The sequence below is a fragment of the Urocampus carinirostris genome, chromosome 11 (assembly GCF_059441175.1).
Source record: "Urocampus carinirostris isolate Australia breed hairy pipefish chromosome 11, RoL_Ucar_1.0, whole genome shotgun sequence".
In the NCBI taxonomy this organism is placed as follows: Eukaryota; Metazoa; Chordata; class Actinopteri; order Syngnathiformes; family Syngnathidae; genus Urocampus; species Urocampus carinirostris.
The window spans coordinates 10,524,915-10,541,929 of record NC_142359.1 but is presented as its reverse complement, the minus strand read 5'-3'; the positions used below and the strand labels follow the sequence as shown (position 1 = coordinate 10,541,929).

The 17,015-nt window shown below is 41.0% G+C and overlaps 1 protein-coding gene across 2 annotated transcripts; it reads right to left on the bottom strand.

Moving 5' to 3' along the window:
- Window positions 1-1,632: 1,632 nt before the first annotated feature.
- larp7 (La ribonucleoprotein 7, transcriptional regulator) lies at window positions 1,633-13,861 on the bottom strand. 2 transcript variants are annotated; one of them, XM_088347088.1, is made up of 12 exons: window positions 13,435-13,861; window positions 13,262-13,362; window positions 12,146-12,229; window positions 11,900-12,064; window positions 11,707-11,809; window positions 10,432-10,695; window positions 9,691-9,826; window positions 9,505-9,623; window positions 5,555-5,670; window positions 5,333-5,492; window positions 1,891-1,982; window positions 1,633-1,819 (listed from the first exon to the last, which is right to left on the bottom strand). In XM_088347088.1, the coding sequence occupies exons 1-12, from the start codon at window positions 13,619-13,621 to the stop codon at window positions 1,742-1,744; spliced, it is 1,605 nt and encodes a 534-aa protein (XP_088203214.1). In that variant the 5' UTR covers window positions 13,622-13,861; the 3' UTR covers window positions 1,633-1,741. The 2 variants fall into 2 exon arrangements, with proteins under 2 accessions (XP_088203214.1, XP_088203215.1); XM_088347089.1 differs by having other exon boundaries at window positions 9,691-9,823.
- Between the last annotated feature and the right edge of the window lie 3,154 nt (window positions 13,862-17,015).

Below are 17,015 nucleotides of genomic sequence, written 5' to 3'. Positions count from 1 at the left end.
TAACAGATGTGTTCCATCACATCAGTCTTCAAGAAAGCTTTTGGTTAAGCCAATCAGATTCGGAGTTGGCGTCTGAACACCTTCTAGCCGGCGTTGAGAAACCGGTTTCAAATTATGGTTGGCTAGAGGGCGGTAATCCAATATGATCACACCAACAGCCGTCAAACTTGGAGAGCTGCACAAGGAAATACAGTAGATTGTGTTGATTTATCAGTGAAAGGTCGAATAACTCTAAAGCGAGCCAGCCTCTGCAAGCGGGAAAACCTCAATTAAGTGGGCAAAGAATTTGTCCACCACTTTCAGCCAAGACGTAAGATCTTAAGCTCGAGCCCGACTCGAATTCTGGGCCAGGTCGGTACGTTCAGGTCAGGCCCTTTATTCTCTGTCTGATCTTACAGTCTTGTTTAACATATATTTCGTTACCAAAGACAGGCTTTGCGTGCCGCGTGCTCGCGCAGCCTTTAGTACTCCCCCTCCCTCTCTCGCACAGTCTACGTTACCAGCTCCCTGAGCAGACCACGCTTAGCACTGTCACATCCCAAAAAAACGTGGGAGCTTTTGGGGCCAACCAAAATCACCTCCCACCCACCTGAGTCCTAAAAAATAAAGCAGGAAATTTCACTTCCAAAGGGCGTGTCATAGACCTGATTCCTTTACATCACTAATTCAGACTGGATCTGAAGGCCTAGGTGTGAAATCCATCACTCCCACTATTTTTTCTTTTAATCCAGATCGAATAAATAGGCAAATATTTTATTTGGATTGAGACATTTTTTGGAGGTCAAGAACCTTGTTAAAATTTGCGAGTAACAGTAAAGTTTAAGTTCATGCCGTTTTTCCTTTCCCTCATGTAGGTTTTAGATCAGGGGATTGTGTAATAATAGTCTGTAGTTTGCAATAATTTGTGTTCTGTGCAGCCCTTTGAGACACTTTGTGATTAAGGGAGTCACAAATAAACTCGACATGCATAGCGCATACAACTGTTGAAATAAAATTTAAAATTAGCTCAGCATTCTGGTATGCAGTCTTTAATAATAAAATAATATATTTATAAATAAATGTTTTCTTAAAAAAAAAAAAGAAATTTACCTCCGCCATATTTTCCACACCTGCATTTTTTACGTTTCTTTTTTCATTAAAACTTTGCTGGTCATGTGATAACTCATTTGTTTATTGCAAATTTGTTGAAATTAGAGGTTGCTATGAACAATTGCAAAGAAGATTACTTTGTTTATTAAACGCTTGCAAAGAAGATTGCTTGTACTGGTCAGGTTGGTTCATTTTGACTGTTCTTGAGCACTTTCACACTGTTTGCGTTATTGTCACCGTTTTGCAACATTGAAGTTCATTTCAGTCCATTATCATGCAGGTAAGCCCATCATGATGCTATTCTTTGATATCCACAGCCTTTAGGGTTGATCTGCTTTTTTAACCCAGGAGATTTTTGAAACAAGAGGGCCTTTAAAACAAGCTATTCCGAGGGTTTTGTACACTTCTCTCTTGTTCTCGGGGAAAACTCAAAATTGATTTGTGTTTTTCCTTATTTTGAGTGCCTGTTAAACTATAAACAACATGTTTGAATTGGAGTCCGCCAAATTTCAGTTAAAACAAAAAAGTCTTCCTTGACACATCTGAATGGGTGAGGATCATTTTATCTACATCATCAAAAGAAAAACAGACCAACTTAAACTCAGTGCAAACATAAAAACAGTAAAAAAAAAAATGAAGAAAACGTTTTCTTCTAGTCGTCTTGAAAGCGAATGTGTTTGTGGGCTTCTTTGGCACGTGCTGTGATGATCTTGTCCGCTTTAGACAGGAGCTAAAAAGAAAGCGTTTGAGGAAAAAAAGGATCCCAAAGTCGATCGCAAGTCGCATGAAATCCCTTCTCACCTTGGCCGTGCCGCGCTTCTTTTCCCGGGGTCGGTTGAGTTTGCCCTGACGGTCCACCAGGATCTTCTGCCAGTACCTTTGCTCGTTGTCGCCTGTTCACAACGAAAAACGATCCATGTGCTTGACACCCCAGTCGTACATTATTCAGATCCTCGGCAAGGCAGGATAAATTTTAGCCTCTGTGTGATCTCGTTAAATCATGTTGACCACACAAATATACACGACATTCGGACATTATAGATACAGCGGCTTGCGAAACTATTTGGCCCACCTTTTGCCACATTTCAGACTTCGAACATCAAGATATAAAACTGTAATTTCTGATGAAGCATCAACAAAAAGTGGAACACACTTCATTGGATAGTTTAAACTTTTTTAACAAATAAAATACAAAAAAGTGGGAGTGCAAAAATATTCAGCCCCTTTACTTCAGTGCAGCAAACTCTGTCCAGAAGTTCAGTGAGGATCTCTGAATGATTCAATGTTAATCTAAATGACTAACGATGATAAATGGAAACCACCCGTGTGTAATCAAGTCTCTGCATTAATGCACCTGCACTGTGATCGTCTCAGAGGTCAGTTTAAAGCACAGAGATCATCATGAAGAACGGGGAACACACCAGGCAGGTCCGAGATACTGTTGTGGAGAAGTTTAAAGCTGGATTTGGATACAAAAAGAGTTTCCAAGCTTTAAACATTCCAAGGAGCACTGTGCAAGCAATAATATTGAAATGGAATTAGTATCAGACGATTGCAAATCGACCAAGATTGGGCCGTCCCCCAAAACTTTCAGCTCATAGAAGGAGAAAACGGATCAGAGATGCAGCCAAGAGGCCTTTATGATTGTGTCCCACTTATTGTTGATTATTCACTAGAAATTACAGTTTTATAACTGGATATTTGAAGTTTGAAATGTGGCAAAATGTCACAAAGTTTTAGCTCAGTTTTTGGCTTTAGATCAGGAGGTAGAGCGCTTGTCTTAAGATCAAGAGATCGCAGGTTCGATTCCCGGCTCCTCCGTGTTATACGTCGACGTGTCCTTGGGCAAGACACTGAATCCCTAATGCCCCCAATAAGCAGGTCGGCACCTTGCTTGGCTGCATGGCCGCTATTGGTGTGTGAGTTTGTGTGAATGGGTAAGTGTGAAGCACATTGTAAAGCGCTATGGGAGGTCTTCATTGACTTGAAAAGCGCTATATAAATGCAGACCGTTTACAAAGTTCAAGGGGGGCAAATAGGCCACTGTATCTGACTGCATATGAATGCACGGCATGCCAAAAGATCGCTGTCAATGTCTACGTTTGCACGCGGGAAATGATCTTATCGGGATTAGAAGTCAGATTCCTGGAGCATTCCAAAAGAATCGTTTACATGCCTGGAGACAAACCAATAACCCTGTATACATGGCGTCTGCCAGTATTCCGATTACAAGGCTGATTACTGTTGCATTCATTATATATAGGTGTCTACTACTGTAGCACTTTCCCCTTTAGGCTTTTTTAGCTAGTAAGCCAGAGTTTGCGTCTATCAATTGTCCCTGTACTACAAGTCCCACAATGCTTAGAGGCACAATGATTATCCGGATGAGGGAAACTGCACATACTCACATGCACGAGTAATCGGAAAATTAAATGTACGTCTCGCCCAACTGTTACAATTAAAACATTCTCAGTCGGAACAAGACAGTAATAAGATTACGGTGCATGTTTGCATGGCAAGAAAATTGGAACTGGCATATTCCGTTTCCAATTATTGCCTGCATGTAGTTGTGCCCGATGCTTATGCCCCTATTAGCAAGTGGTTGCTTACACCAGAGATTAGTGTTGTATACTGAAATCATATACGTATTACTAATGCTTTCTTCGTGTCCATTATCTGTTTAAACATTGTCAATCTTCACATACAGACAAGGAGACACGCGCACACATGTGCACACACAAAAATCTCCCCCTTCCCCTTTACCACAAAACAGTACAACAATAAACCCAAAACCAGAAATACAACAAACAATACAAAACAAAACCAACTAAGGCAAACCACTACCTCAAAAAACTAAAAAAAACACACAAATACAAATCCACACACAAAAAGATTTCCAAATCAAAAAAATGAAATAAAAAATAAAAACACAAATAACCTCCACCAAAAAGTAAACTAAAACCCAATGACAAACCCAGCATAAAACTAAAACCCAAACACAGGCGAAAAAGAACGATGAAAACAAAAACAAATCAAAAACCAAACTAAATATCCAAACCAAAACCCAACGTCAAACCCAGCCTGAACCAAGACCCAATGACAAACCTGACCCAAAACAGAAAACAACCCAAAACAGAACAGATCAAAATACGACCAAAATCAGACCAAATCAAAAAACAACCCTGCACAAAAAAAACAACGCAAAGCAAAACAAACCCCCAAATACATAGAACCCCCAAAAAAACAAACCCCTTAAATCCAAATATGACCTAACCCAACCTAAATTGGAACAAAACCTTAGGAAATAACACCACCTCCCAAAAAAAACCCAAAATAAAAACAGCAAAAAAGCCATCATGATGGGAATGTGTAGAATTTGTCCAGATCTACAAATACCTGGGTGTGCAGCTGGACAATAAACTGGACTGGACTGCCAACACAGAAGCTCTATGGAGGAAAGGACAAAGCCGACTCTACTTCCTTAGAAGGTTGGCGTCCTTCAACATCTGCAAAAAGCTCCCGCAAATGTTCTATGAGACTGTTGTGGCAAGCGCCCTCTTCTATGCGGCAGTGTGTTGGGGTGGCAGCGCTAAGAAGAAGGATGCCTCTCGTCTTAAACTGGTGAAGAAAGCGGGCTCTGTTGTGGGCACAGAGCTGTCCAGCCTGACAACTGTAGCTGAGAGATTAGCACTGAATAAGCTGCGGTCAATCATGGACAATTCATCACATCCACTACACAGCATCATCTCCAAACGGAAGAGCACCTTCAGCGACAGACTGCTGTCACAGTCTTGTTTTACGGACAGACAGATCGTTTCTTACTCATGCCATGAGGCTCTTTAACTCCACCCCGGGGAGTAAAATCCCACGTTAAACCCCACCCCCACATTTGCATATCCATCCATCCATTATCTTCCGCTTATCCGAGGTCGGGTACGGGGGCAGCAGCCTTAAAAAGAAAGCCCAGACGTCCCTATCCCCAGCCACCTCCTCATCCGACATTTGCATATTACCCTATTTTTATAACAGTGTGTATTTTATGTATCACTATTTAAATACTCTATATCAACACGTTATATTGGGTATTCCATTTCTTTTATTTTATTATGATTTTATTTTCAACACAAGGATACTGCTGGACGTATGAATTTCCCAATGGGGATGAATAAAGTATCTATCCATCTTATAATGATCTTTGTTTTTTCCTACCTCTTCTACCTTCCAAAAGACTGAAGCGCATTACCTGAAAGGATCTCCAGCTGCCAGCTGTGCTCAGTCTGCAGCTCGGCACTGTTATCGATGACGGCCTGCGCGTCTTCCGGCCCCTTGAAGCGCACGTAGCCCTCCGCGTCGCCCTCCAGCAAATCCACATACGCCACGGGAGAAATCTTGCATAGAGCATCCTGTTTGGAAGGAAAGCGTTGGCATAACGCGACACAAGACGAGGGTTCGAAGGCGCTTTTACTTTGATGACCCTCCTTTCTGGGAGCGCCTTGTTGTCCGTGATCTTAAGGATGACTCCGCTGGTGAACTGAGGCCCTTGATTGCTCGCCTTTTCGCTCGCCTTTTCGCTCACCTCCACTTGAAAGAGAAATACAAATGCTCTCTGATTAGAGTGCGCACTCTACGTTCTGAATCTATTTCAGTAGGGCAGTAACAACAAAAATCGATAATAGAAATTGACAACAATGAATTCCATTGTTGACGGACACGTTTTCCAATAGAGTGAAGCATCTTACATGATTAGAATCTATTCCTTACTGCAATAAGTCAACAAGTTTGCCTCTAGATCACAGGTGTCCAACAGGCAGCCCGCGGGCCAGATCAGGCTCGCTAAGTGATTGAATCCGGCCCGCGAGACAACACTCAGAGAAGCGCAAGAGAAAAACAAGCTGCAGGTTGAAATATGTCAACTTGATGTTGCCAAAGCCAGGTGCCTCTCACGAAGAAACTGTACTTGTATTTATCCCTCTCTCTCTCTCTCTTTATTTTTCAACCCCTTTTCTCCCACTCGGTCTCTGTCTCTTTCTCTCTCTGTGTCTTTTGATCCCTTTTCCTCTAACTTCCTTTTTTCCTTTTCTCTTTCTCTCTCACACTTTCTTTTCTCTTTTATCTCCTTCTGTCTTTCTATTTCTCTTTGGATTTATTTCTTCCTCTCCCTTTCTCTTTCCCCTCTTTCACGACTTTTTATCTTTTGTTTCTCACGCTCTCTCTCTCTCTCTCTCTCTCTCTCTTTTTTTTCTTTGTCCCCCCTCTCTCCTTTTCCCTCCCTTTTCTCTTATTTCTCTATCTCGTTTTCTTTGGGAAGTCATGACTTGAAAAGCACTATATAAATGCAGATTTCATTTCATTTTCATTTCATTCTTTCTCTTTAATTATACTAGTCCGGCCCCCGACAGAATGTTTGTTCTATCGTGTGGCCCCCGAGTTAAAATTAGTTTGACACCCCTGCTCTAGATGATGCTTGTGCTCCACCATAAATCTTTTGATCCATCTGAAGGATGCTAGAATTTCTTACACTGATAAAAAATTAAATTACATTATTACTTGAGCTCTTTGAGTTCCGATATGAAATACTAATCCCAAGAAAAGAAAACTTAATGAACAGGGCCGATGGAAATAACACACAAAACTTATAAACACAGAGAATTAATGAAAAAAAAAAGGTGGGGCGGGGAGGCGCCGGAAATTAGGGGAGTTTTTGACCGCTGAAAGTTACTAGCACAAAAAGAAAATTTCCGCTATGACGCTAGTCGATTTGGGGAGATTCCCTGCACAGAAAAAAATGCTCATTCCCAAGAACCAGCAAACATGGTGTTATATCTGAAACGGTCCTCATACTTGTTGTTGCAGAGAGATTTGGTCTAGTGCTACGTCTGGTCTCAATGTCGGGCCCAAATGCTGAACTCGAGGCCTCAGTAAAGGCCTGCACGTCCAAATCAAGCGGCCATCATGCGAGGCAGTAGAAAAGAGAAAGAGCCATCGATCGGTTCCGCTTTTTACATGGACCAGCGACGCTTGACCAGATCATGCCTCTATGGGCGTGGTCTTAGATATCTGAAACTCATATTACTGCGTAACAGTGTTTGAAGTTGCTAAACTTGTTAGAAAGCCGAAGAAGTGAGAAATTTGCGTAATGTTCTGTACTTGAGAATGCCCCTTCAATCGACATCATTACGTTCGGTGAGAACATTATTCTATCAATACATTGCCTTGGATGTTTTAATGACATTCAAAACTTCAGGTCTTCAGATCTCATTATGGTGAATTGGTACGTTCGGGAACTGTCCAAAAGGAAATGCAGTTACTCGGAAGACAATTTTGTGCTGGGCTTATTTGCTCTACACTGGATAAGTCAAATAAAAATACTACCGTAAATTTCGGACTATAAGCCGCTACTTTTTTCCCAAACGTTCAACCCTGCGGCTTATTCTGTGATGCGGCCAATTTATGTAATTTTTCTAACAGCCGCCAGCTGCGCTCGAGTTCAAGGCACATGACGCAGCTTACAAGCTAAACGCAATCGAGCAGTCCGATAAAGAAGGAAACAGAGCTACTGCACACACTTTACCTTGCGAGCGTGTTGATAACGCTATGTTTTTGATCCAGGGAGCGTGGGACGACGTCAATATGACAAAGTCTCTTTCCCATACTAAAGGAGGACAAATTTGATGACGACCGTGATTTCTACATGTACGGTATGATTTTTTTTACAGACCCGTTAACTGTATTGCGAGCGTGTTGTTAGTAGCGTTTTGCTACCCTTCACAGAAACGGTTTGGGATGATAGTTATAATATTATTATTAAAGCTTTGAAAACTCTCTCGGTGTACCGTCTTTCTTTGTAAATATGTGTAACCATGTATAATATGTATTTATTTATTTTGGACACTTATTCTGATAAGTCTTGCACTGACCAATTAAAAAGAAGGGGCGTAACAGACGCGGGGGATGACGGGAAGTGGGGACCGGTAAAGGTGATTGTTTGTGGACGCGGCAGACAAAAGTGGATATATATTTTTCCCACCCTTACCTTTGGAAATATACACTTTTTTTCCTTGGATTACTTTTAACGGGACCTGGATTCTGCAGGTCTGCATCATATCTTAACTACCGGTATCATTTTCCTTTCAGTCTGCCGGCTGTGATTGATGAACTGAGTACTTTATGCTCAGTTAAAATCGCGGGACTTAAAGTAGGGTTTGGCTTAATTTTGAGATTGTGTTACAAGTTTTAGCGTGGGCGCACGCGGCTTATATACAGGTGCGGCTTGTGTAAGTACAAAGGCGGTTATCCTCTTAAAATGTGGTGGGTGCGGCTTAAAATCAAGTGCGCTCTATAGTCCGGAATTTAAGGTACTTGCAAAATTTGCAATGCAAACCTTAGGTATCATGGCAGTATCTTGGCAATGCACCATCATTCAAAGAGAACAGTCACACAGTTGATCAAATGGAGTCTGACTCGCCTCATTAATATTCAAGTAACATTCAAGCCAATACAGTTTTTATGTAGATCGCACGTGCATTGTACATATTATAAGCACATATTTAGCTTTAAAAAAAGGTGTTATGCCAAATTTTGCCTGACAAACGTTTTAGAAATGAAATGTATGCCAATCCGAAGTACAAACTTGAGTTGCTGTAACATTAAAAACGAAAAACATCAGTTGTTAAAACCGTTGGATTTCAAACATTTACTTGATTTTAATAATTTATTTGCCTGTACCTAATACGGACAGAGGTATATTATGGATTTATGCCGCTGCTGACCAAGCATTGTGCCTAAATGGTTTTAGATATGGCATTTTATTTAATTGTTGAACCAATTAGCAGTATGTACAATAACAGATGAAATTTTTATTGTACCCATTTTCCTTGTGATTATCATTTGCCACCAGGGTTGGGTAGGGTTACTTTAACTTGAGTACTTACAATTACTTTTGGATTACTCCAACACCAAATATGCTAAGAAAAGACAAAAGAAACTAAATATGAATCAAATGACTAAATTTTGTGCAGGCTTGGGGAGTAACGGAATACATGGAATGGAAAAAATGATGTTGGCTTTGGATTTATTTTCATTTTGTTTCTGTCGCATTTTATGTTAGTTTTGCCGGAGATCAAAGAGATCAAAGCCAGGAAAGAAAGCTTACCACGTGTTGTGAGTCATCATTTTATTCATATTTAGTTTCTTTTGTCATTTATTAGCATATTTGGTATTGGAGTAATCCAAAAGTAATTGAAAGTAATCCAGTTAAAGTAACCCTACCCAACCCTGTTTGCCACATATTTCAACTTCATGCTAATTTAAGAAAAAAACATGTATTATCCGATCATTCGACTTATCGTTTCAATAGTCAGTGACCAGTCGACTATTAAAATTGTCATAAGTTACAACCCTACATTTCAGACTTACTTTTTGGAGGGTCGTCCCTCGGCTGCTCGCCGTTCAGCTCCGTCATGGACTTCTTGAGCGACGCCATGCTGCGCTTCTGCAGTTGCAAGTACTCGGCCTTCAGCTCCAGCCACGCTTTCCTAGCAGCACATCGACAAGAACATTTTCCCCCCTGCCGTCACCCTGCGCTTGATTTTTTTTCCTTACTTGGATAAGACCCGCAGCGGGATGACCTCTTCACCGATTTTAAGTTTCTCTTTGTGTTTCTTCTTCCTCTTCCTCTTGGCTTTGACCAGTGAGACTTGGTTTTCTTTTCCGAGCTCGCCTTCCCCGGGGGGATCTGCTGTGCGCACATGCGTCGTCACAATTTTTCATCATTATTATTATCGTATATTGCGGACTATAAGGCGCACCCAAAAACCCCAAATCGGCCAGAAATTTGAAAGTGAGCCCTGTATTCTGATGTGTCTTGGATATGAGGTATGTTGTATTCGAGTGCCCTCTTGTGGTTAACATGTTTATTGTTGCTATAGAGAAACAAAAGAGAACTTTTGAACACTCATTGCAAATCTTTTTTGTACTTTTTATTTAGTTTAACAGCGACCTTATAAGATTAAAGGTGAACTATTGTCCGAATAAACAGCAATTAAAAAAAATAAGTCCAGTTATGTTTAACATTATCCACTAGCTGTCTAGCTGGCAATACAGTTGGAGTGAGAACAGCACAGTAACCATTTATGAATTAATGAATTAGTTTTAGTGGTAAAACCAGATGTCATCATGTCAATTTATCTTCTATGAAATTAACCATTTCAATTCAAATATGTGTATTCATTTTTATTTCCACGTGTCTCATAGTCCAATCCGCCTAATATTATATAAGTGTGCCTTATAATCCGCTGCACCTTATAGTGCGGAAAATACGGTATTTATTTTAATAAAATGTACCTTTATTGATCTCCGATGCGTCTTTGTCATCATTTTCGACCTTCCTCATCTTGGAGGGCGCTTCGATTTCATCCGCCACAAGTGAGCGCCGTCTCTTTTTATCGGAGGGTTGTGCCGCCGTCTTTTCATTTGTGGCGTCAGAATTCTGCTGCTTCTGCTCCTGATCCGACGACTCGGCTTCCATCGGCGCCACTTTGGCCTCTTCGGCCAGTGGCTTCTTTTTCTTCTTCTTTCGCTTTTTCTTTTCCTCCTCCTCACCAACAGCTGAAACATATTCATGGCAACAGATCACAAACTTGGAGCATGAAAAATTGAATGAAATAGTACAAGAACTAAAGAACCCCACCCCCAACATCAAATGCTTCATTTCCTTTCATTTAAACAAAACTCATATTTATCCACGTGAACTCCTCTTTCCACAATGCTTTTAATGTCATTAATTTTGTTAGCTTCTTTTGAATCTTTTCACTTATCTATTTTTTCTTGTGTTCTCTGTGGGTCTACTTTGGAAAATTATATGCAAATGCACTACCTTGTAACGCTCGGGAAAGTCCAGATGCACAAAGTTATTTGATGCAGGCTTCTGATTGGCTGCAGAGTATGCAAATTGCCGAACAAACCGAAATCCCCGAATTTCCAAACCGAACGAACATTTCAAAATCAGAATGAAGCAAACGGTAGATTTGAAAAAAATCTTTCTTTTTTCTTTTCTTCAAAAAGTTATCGGCCACCCGGGCGGAGACATTTGTAAATTGTACGCCCGACGCAAAAGATGCACTTCCCGGGCGTCCAGGGAGTCGTTATTTCAGACACTGGTCTGCGTAAATTTCTTTTTTGTATGAAAATAAAACTTCTATTGGTCTGGAAAAGGTGCTATCATATTAGTTTTGCGAGTTGTTTTAGTATCCAAAGTCTTACCTCTATCGTAATCTATGACTTCTCTAGTGTAGAGTACTCATACTGATATCAGGAAAAGTGAAACTATATGAATCCATGTAAGTTTATTTCATTTTAGTATCAAAAGTAACAGAATTATGCTACCACTCAAGTTTTGATTGAGCACTGTATCAGTCTTATATTTTGTTTTGTTTTCAGTATAAAATGTTTTAGAACTACCGATAATTTAGGAATACTCAAGTATTGAGTACAAGTATCTGTCAGAAGAAAAATAGTATGGAATGTGTCTGTGTGATTTTTTATTTAAGGAATCAAAATTAAATAAATACCTTTTCAAAGTGCACCAATAAGGAAAACGTTCTGGCTGTCAAATCCTACCTGATGGTGCATTTTCTGCGTCCAATGGGAGAGTTTTCCCCATACAGGTCTTGGGAAAAACTCCGGGCTTCCTGGGAGCATCTTCGGGTGGGTTATTAAGCATCTGGATTGGGAGAAAGAAGAAAAACTAGTTTTTAAGTCTATCCTTATTACAGTTATTTTGTTTAAAAAAAAAAAAAGAAAAAATGTTGACCTCAATGGCTTTACTTGCTTCCTCGGGTTTCTGGAACTCCACAAAGGCAAAGCCTTTTGGGTCGCCTGTGCTTTTATATCGGGGGATGCTGGCGTAAACGACGCTTCCACATTTGGAGAAGACCTTCTCGATCCAGCTGTGGGTCACATCCTTCGGCAGTAGTTCCTATGTGACAAAACGCACTCGTTAAATTTGTTCCTTAGTTTGAACATAACTCGAAGTTTTTGAAAATAAACCAAAGCTTACCACGTAGACTGTGCGGTTGTCCACGTCCACTGGAATATCTCCGATGGGATGCAAGCGTCTGACCTTGTCGCCTTCTAAATTCACCTTAAAACATTGACAAGTTTTAGTCAAAGTTGCAGTGTCCTTCTACAAGCCACAATAGAGAGCATACGTTTAGATTTAATTTATTGGTCCCCTTAGGAAGATTGACTTCCAACAGGAGAAAACAACAGACATTAAAATTCACGATCTCAAACTTTCTTAATTTTCCTCACGTTGAGGTTTTTGAGTTTTTTCTTGCCCTCATGTAGGTTTTAGATCAGGGGATGATGTAATAATGGTCTATGGATTGCAATAATCTGTGGTCTGTGCAGCCCTCTGAGACTTTTTGTAATTAAGGGTGTGACAAATAAACATGACTTGACAAAATAAGCAGAATGACAAAACATACATGACTGTGAGACAATGAGGGCAGACTGATTCAATGGGTCGGAAGGTCCTGTTGTTTAGAAAGGTAATGGCAGAGAGTATCAGGCATTTCCTGAAGCAAACCCGCCTATATCTTATTGTTTTGTGTCTGCGCCCTGATGGTAGCGGGATAGTTATATCATGGACTATTGTGTTTGCCAATTGGATGGTGGATTGTTATTTAAATCTGAAAGTTGGGTATGGGTTTGCTGCTGATTTTGGTTGCTGTGTAGGTGATACGTGTGCGTTTGGTCTGGTTCATTGCACTATACTTTTTATGCACTTTCCTGTTATGCCAGCCTCCAAACACTACCTAAACAATTTGCCCATGTATTCTGACATTCTGTTTTCATCTTATTTTTCTCTTTGAAGTCAATGACATGTTTATCCTGGAGTGCCACGTCTAATCTCGTCAAGTCAAGTCATTTTTATTTGTATAGCCCTTAATCACAAAGAGTCTCAAAGGGCTTCACAGGTTATTACACAGACTATTTTTTCAGACTATTATTACACCATCCCCTGATCTGGAACCAACATGAGGGCAAGGAAAAACTCAACATGAGGAAAATGAAGAAAGTTTGAGCTTACAAGTTGTTATTAACAACAAAGACGATTCGATTTTTTTATACTAAATTCAAATGCTCAAGGGAGTGTTCTGCAGAGATTTACCTCCAACACGGACGAATTCTTCAGAGCCCTGGCGATCAGTTTGGTGTCACTAGTCAACTTTTTCATGCGGTTGAAGCTTGCCAAAACGGATATGTCGACATCTAAGAGAATTCATTGACAAAAGCCATCTTTTAAACTTGCCCGGCAAACACACCGATTGTTTTCTGACTTACAGCCATCGTCCGACGAGTCGATGAGCTTTTTCAGAAAGCGGTCCTTATGGAGATTGGCGTCTCCGAACCAGAACTCCATTTGCTTTTTCACTTCACCGAGCAACTGTTTCACCCGGGATCTTTTTTTCTTGTCTATTTCTTTACTCGGACCTCCTCCGTCGTCCGCAGCTGTCTTCGGCTCGTCCATCTTTACCCTCCAGAGACCAAGTCGACAAAAACACGAGATCAAATTCAAGTCGCTTTTACAATTTAGCTATAGCACAGCATCTAAAAATACGCATTCATTACCAATAAACATTCGACAAGTTAAAATGAACATAATACGTTACGGGGCATGTAATAGTAAACGTGGTAAGGATTCTAGCAGCCGCTATTCATATTCGTAAATGTCTTGCTTCAGCGGTCGCATTATATGACGTCATACACGTGCGCCACATATTGACAAAAGAAAGAAAAATAGAAAAAAATATCCACTCAGCATTATATAAAAATGTAATTGGACCGTAATAATAATAATAAAAAAAATAATAATAATATTAATAATTATATTAATATTATTATTAATAATAATAATAAGTATAATAATGCAGTAATAACAACGATGATCTATCTATCTCTCTATTCTGGTCATGTCCCTCGAGAGGTGTGACCGACAGCAAGACAAACACATACACTAAAAAGGAAAAGAAGAAAGGAAAACAACACCCGAAAAAACACAAAAGATTTGACCATGGCACCCAAGTTGATCAAGCTTTCGTCCCTCCAGATGAAACGGGACACAAGAAAGCGGCCATGTCACTCGGGTCAGGGTGACACAACACACTCTTCTTTTCGACAGCAGGGCCCGACAGCTTTCACTGGTTTACCCCTGCCGCATCATACAGGTGCCCTGCCCATCCCTTAGAACGCGTCCAAAATTCCCACTATCCTTTTACAACACCTCTCCACTCATTCCTTTCACCAACAAGAGCTCTAGCTTCCACTATAATTGGACCTCCTTCCTGCAGTGCACTCATAACACCATCCATCCACGTCAATTGTGGCCTTCCTCTTGGTCTCCTCCCATTTACTTCTGCTCTGCAGATCCTCCTTAACATTTGCTCCTCATCCATCCTCTCCATGTGTCCAAACCAACTGAGTACTCTCTTATCCACACGCTTGCTCAGTTCCACTACTACTCCAATTTTGTTTCTCACAAGTTCATTTCTCAATCTATCCAATCTTGTCACTCCTAACATACTCCTCAAACACTACAAATCAAAAACATTTAATTTCCTGCGTTCAGGCCCCAAGTCTCTGCACCATACAACACAGTCGGCACAATCACACTCTCATACAGTCCCCTCTTAACATCCATACTCATACTCTTGTTACTCATCACTCTCCTCAGAACACCCAAAAACCTTGCTTCCTTGATTCACTCTGTCCAATACCTCACACTCCATTCCACCAACTGCAGCCACATTACAACCATGATGATGATGATTATCATTATTACGTATTATCATTATTATTTTTATTAATATTATTACTACAGTACTGTTTCTTTTTAAAATGCTAGTTCTACTACTATTACTATTGAGAGTTACACTGTTATTACTATTTAAAATGTGGTAGTTGGTAACAAAATATAATTCAAGTTCTTACAAAAATAACCATTAACGTAAATGTCCTGGTACAGCCGTCGAATGATGCAAAATCGTAGAAATGCATTGTACATTGATATGTATAGATGGAAAAAGTTAAAAAGAAAATAAAAATAAAAAATTGAAAAAAAAAAAACTGTCCTTGTCATGATGACTGATTAGTATCACCTGTGCCCGCTCACTGGCGCCAGCCGCTGCGAGCTATTTGATTGGTTCCCTGTCATTTTTAAGCCCAGTCCTTTCACTTGCCTGTTGTCAGTCCGTCAGTGAACCTCTGTTTCTACAAAGCAAGCACTTTGACTCTGACTCCCGTCAGTCCCGCTTTTTGCTCCCCGTTTGTCTCAGGCCACGACCTGTTTTTTGACCCCGACCACGTTTGCTCTCCCGTCCCGGCTCACGACCTGTTTTTGATCACGACCACGTTTTTGCTCTCCTGCCCCGGCTATCGACCTGTTTTTCCGTCCTTAACGCCGCCATCTCCTGCTCCGGAAGATCCACTTCCATATTCGGAACACGATCCGATTGTGTGAGCGGCTTGCTTCCTGCATCTGGCGAGCACCGAATGGCAGGCGCTGCCCTTCCTCTTTCTATCAATAAATTTGTGTTAACGTTACGCATTTGGGTCTTGATTCTGTTCTGGTCGTGACAATCCTCTTAGTTTAGTATAATAGGAAATAATACAATTAATAACTGGACTGCTCATTTAAACTGAACTCAATAGTAATGATATTATTATTATTATTATTTATTAATGAAAGGGATGATAATAATAATAAAAAACCAATATAATTAGTAATAATTATGATTAATAAACAATATCGCTGCAGACAGTCTTACAGGGTCTTTGTAAAAAATATGAATTGATAACAAAATGTGATTAAGTTACTTTAAGAAAGAAAAAATCATAAAAATCATAAACAGATAACGTATATATTGATGTTAAATGTATCTATATTTTTTTCCTGCTGACCCTGAATCTGTAACGCATTTATTTTGTCCCTGTCCCGTGGTGAAAAATCTCTGGTCCGAAATCTCAAATTTTATAAATAAGAGTGTCAATGGACAACTATTTTGGAAATATATTGTACTGTAGCGAGCAGAGACGGGAGTCGTAGGCGGAGTGTCAAACAAAGGTGCCAAAGGACGCTGCTTTAATAACATGTAAACTTGCGATAACCAAAACAAACACACGAGAGTGGCTAGAACCGGTCGAATTAAGAGTCCCCCTAGGAACTCGCTAACTAAACAATAGTTCCGTGGGTGAATTATGTACAACCCACTACACAAGCCCCCCCAGAATTCACCCATAGTCAAAGTCTCTGTGCCTGGTTGGGACGCTGACCCGGCCACTGCGGGTACAAGGAGTTGGAATAGCAGGGGGGTGAGAGCTTGTGGACTCAGTTGGAAAGCCCACAGTTGCTGGGGGCGGAGGGTCAGAGTGGGTACCCACGGGACCGAAGGGTCGTGCCGCAGGAGGACGGCCGCGCCGTGGGGCTTGGGCCAGTTCCAATGGCTTGGACATATCCATGTGGGCAGGCTTAACCCTGTCCACGGAGACAGTCTCTGGCCTACCACCGATGTCCACGACCATGGTCTTGTCGCCATGCTGCAGGACCTTAAACGGTCCATCATAAGGAGGGCGCAATGGTCCGCGGTGGGCATCGTGGCGAATGAAAACAAAACCAGCCGAGCGCAGGTTGGAGGGAACCCGTGAAACTGGCCTGCCGTGTCGCGATGTGGGGATAGGCACAAACGCTCCCGCAGTGCCCTGCAAGATGGACTTCTCCCTGGATGCAGCCCAGGGTGTCGTTGGGTCTGGGATGAAATCACCTGGCACCCGCAGCACTTGACCGTAAACCAACTCAGCTGAAGAGCACTGAAGGTCCTCTTTGGGAGCGGTCCTCAGTCCCAGCATGACCCAGGGTAGCTTATCGA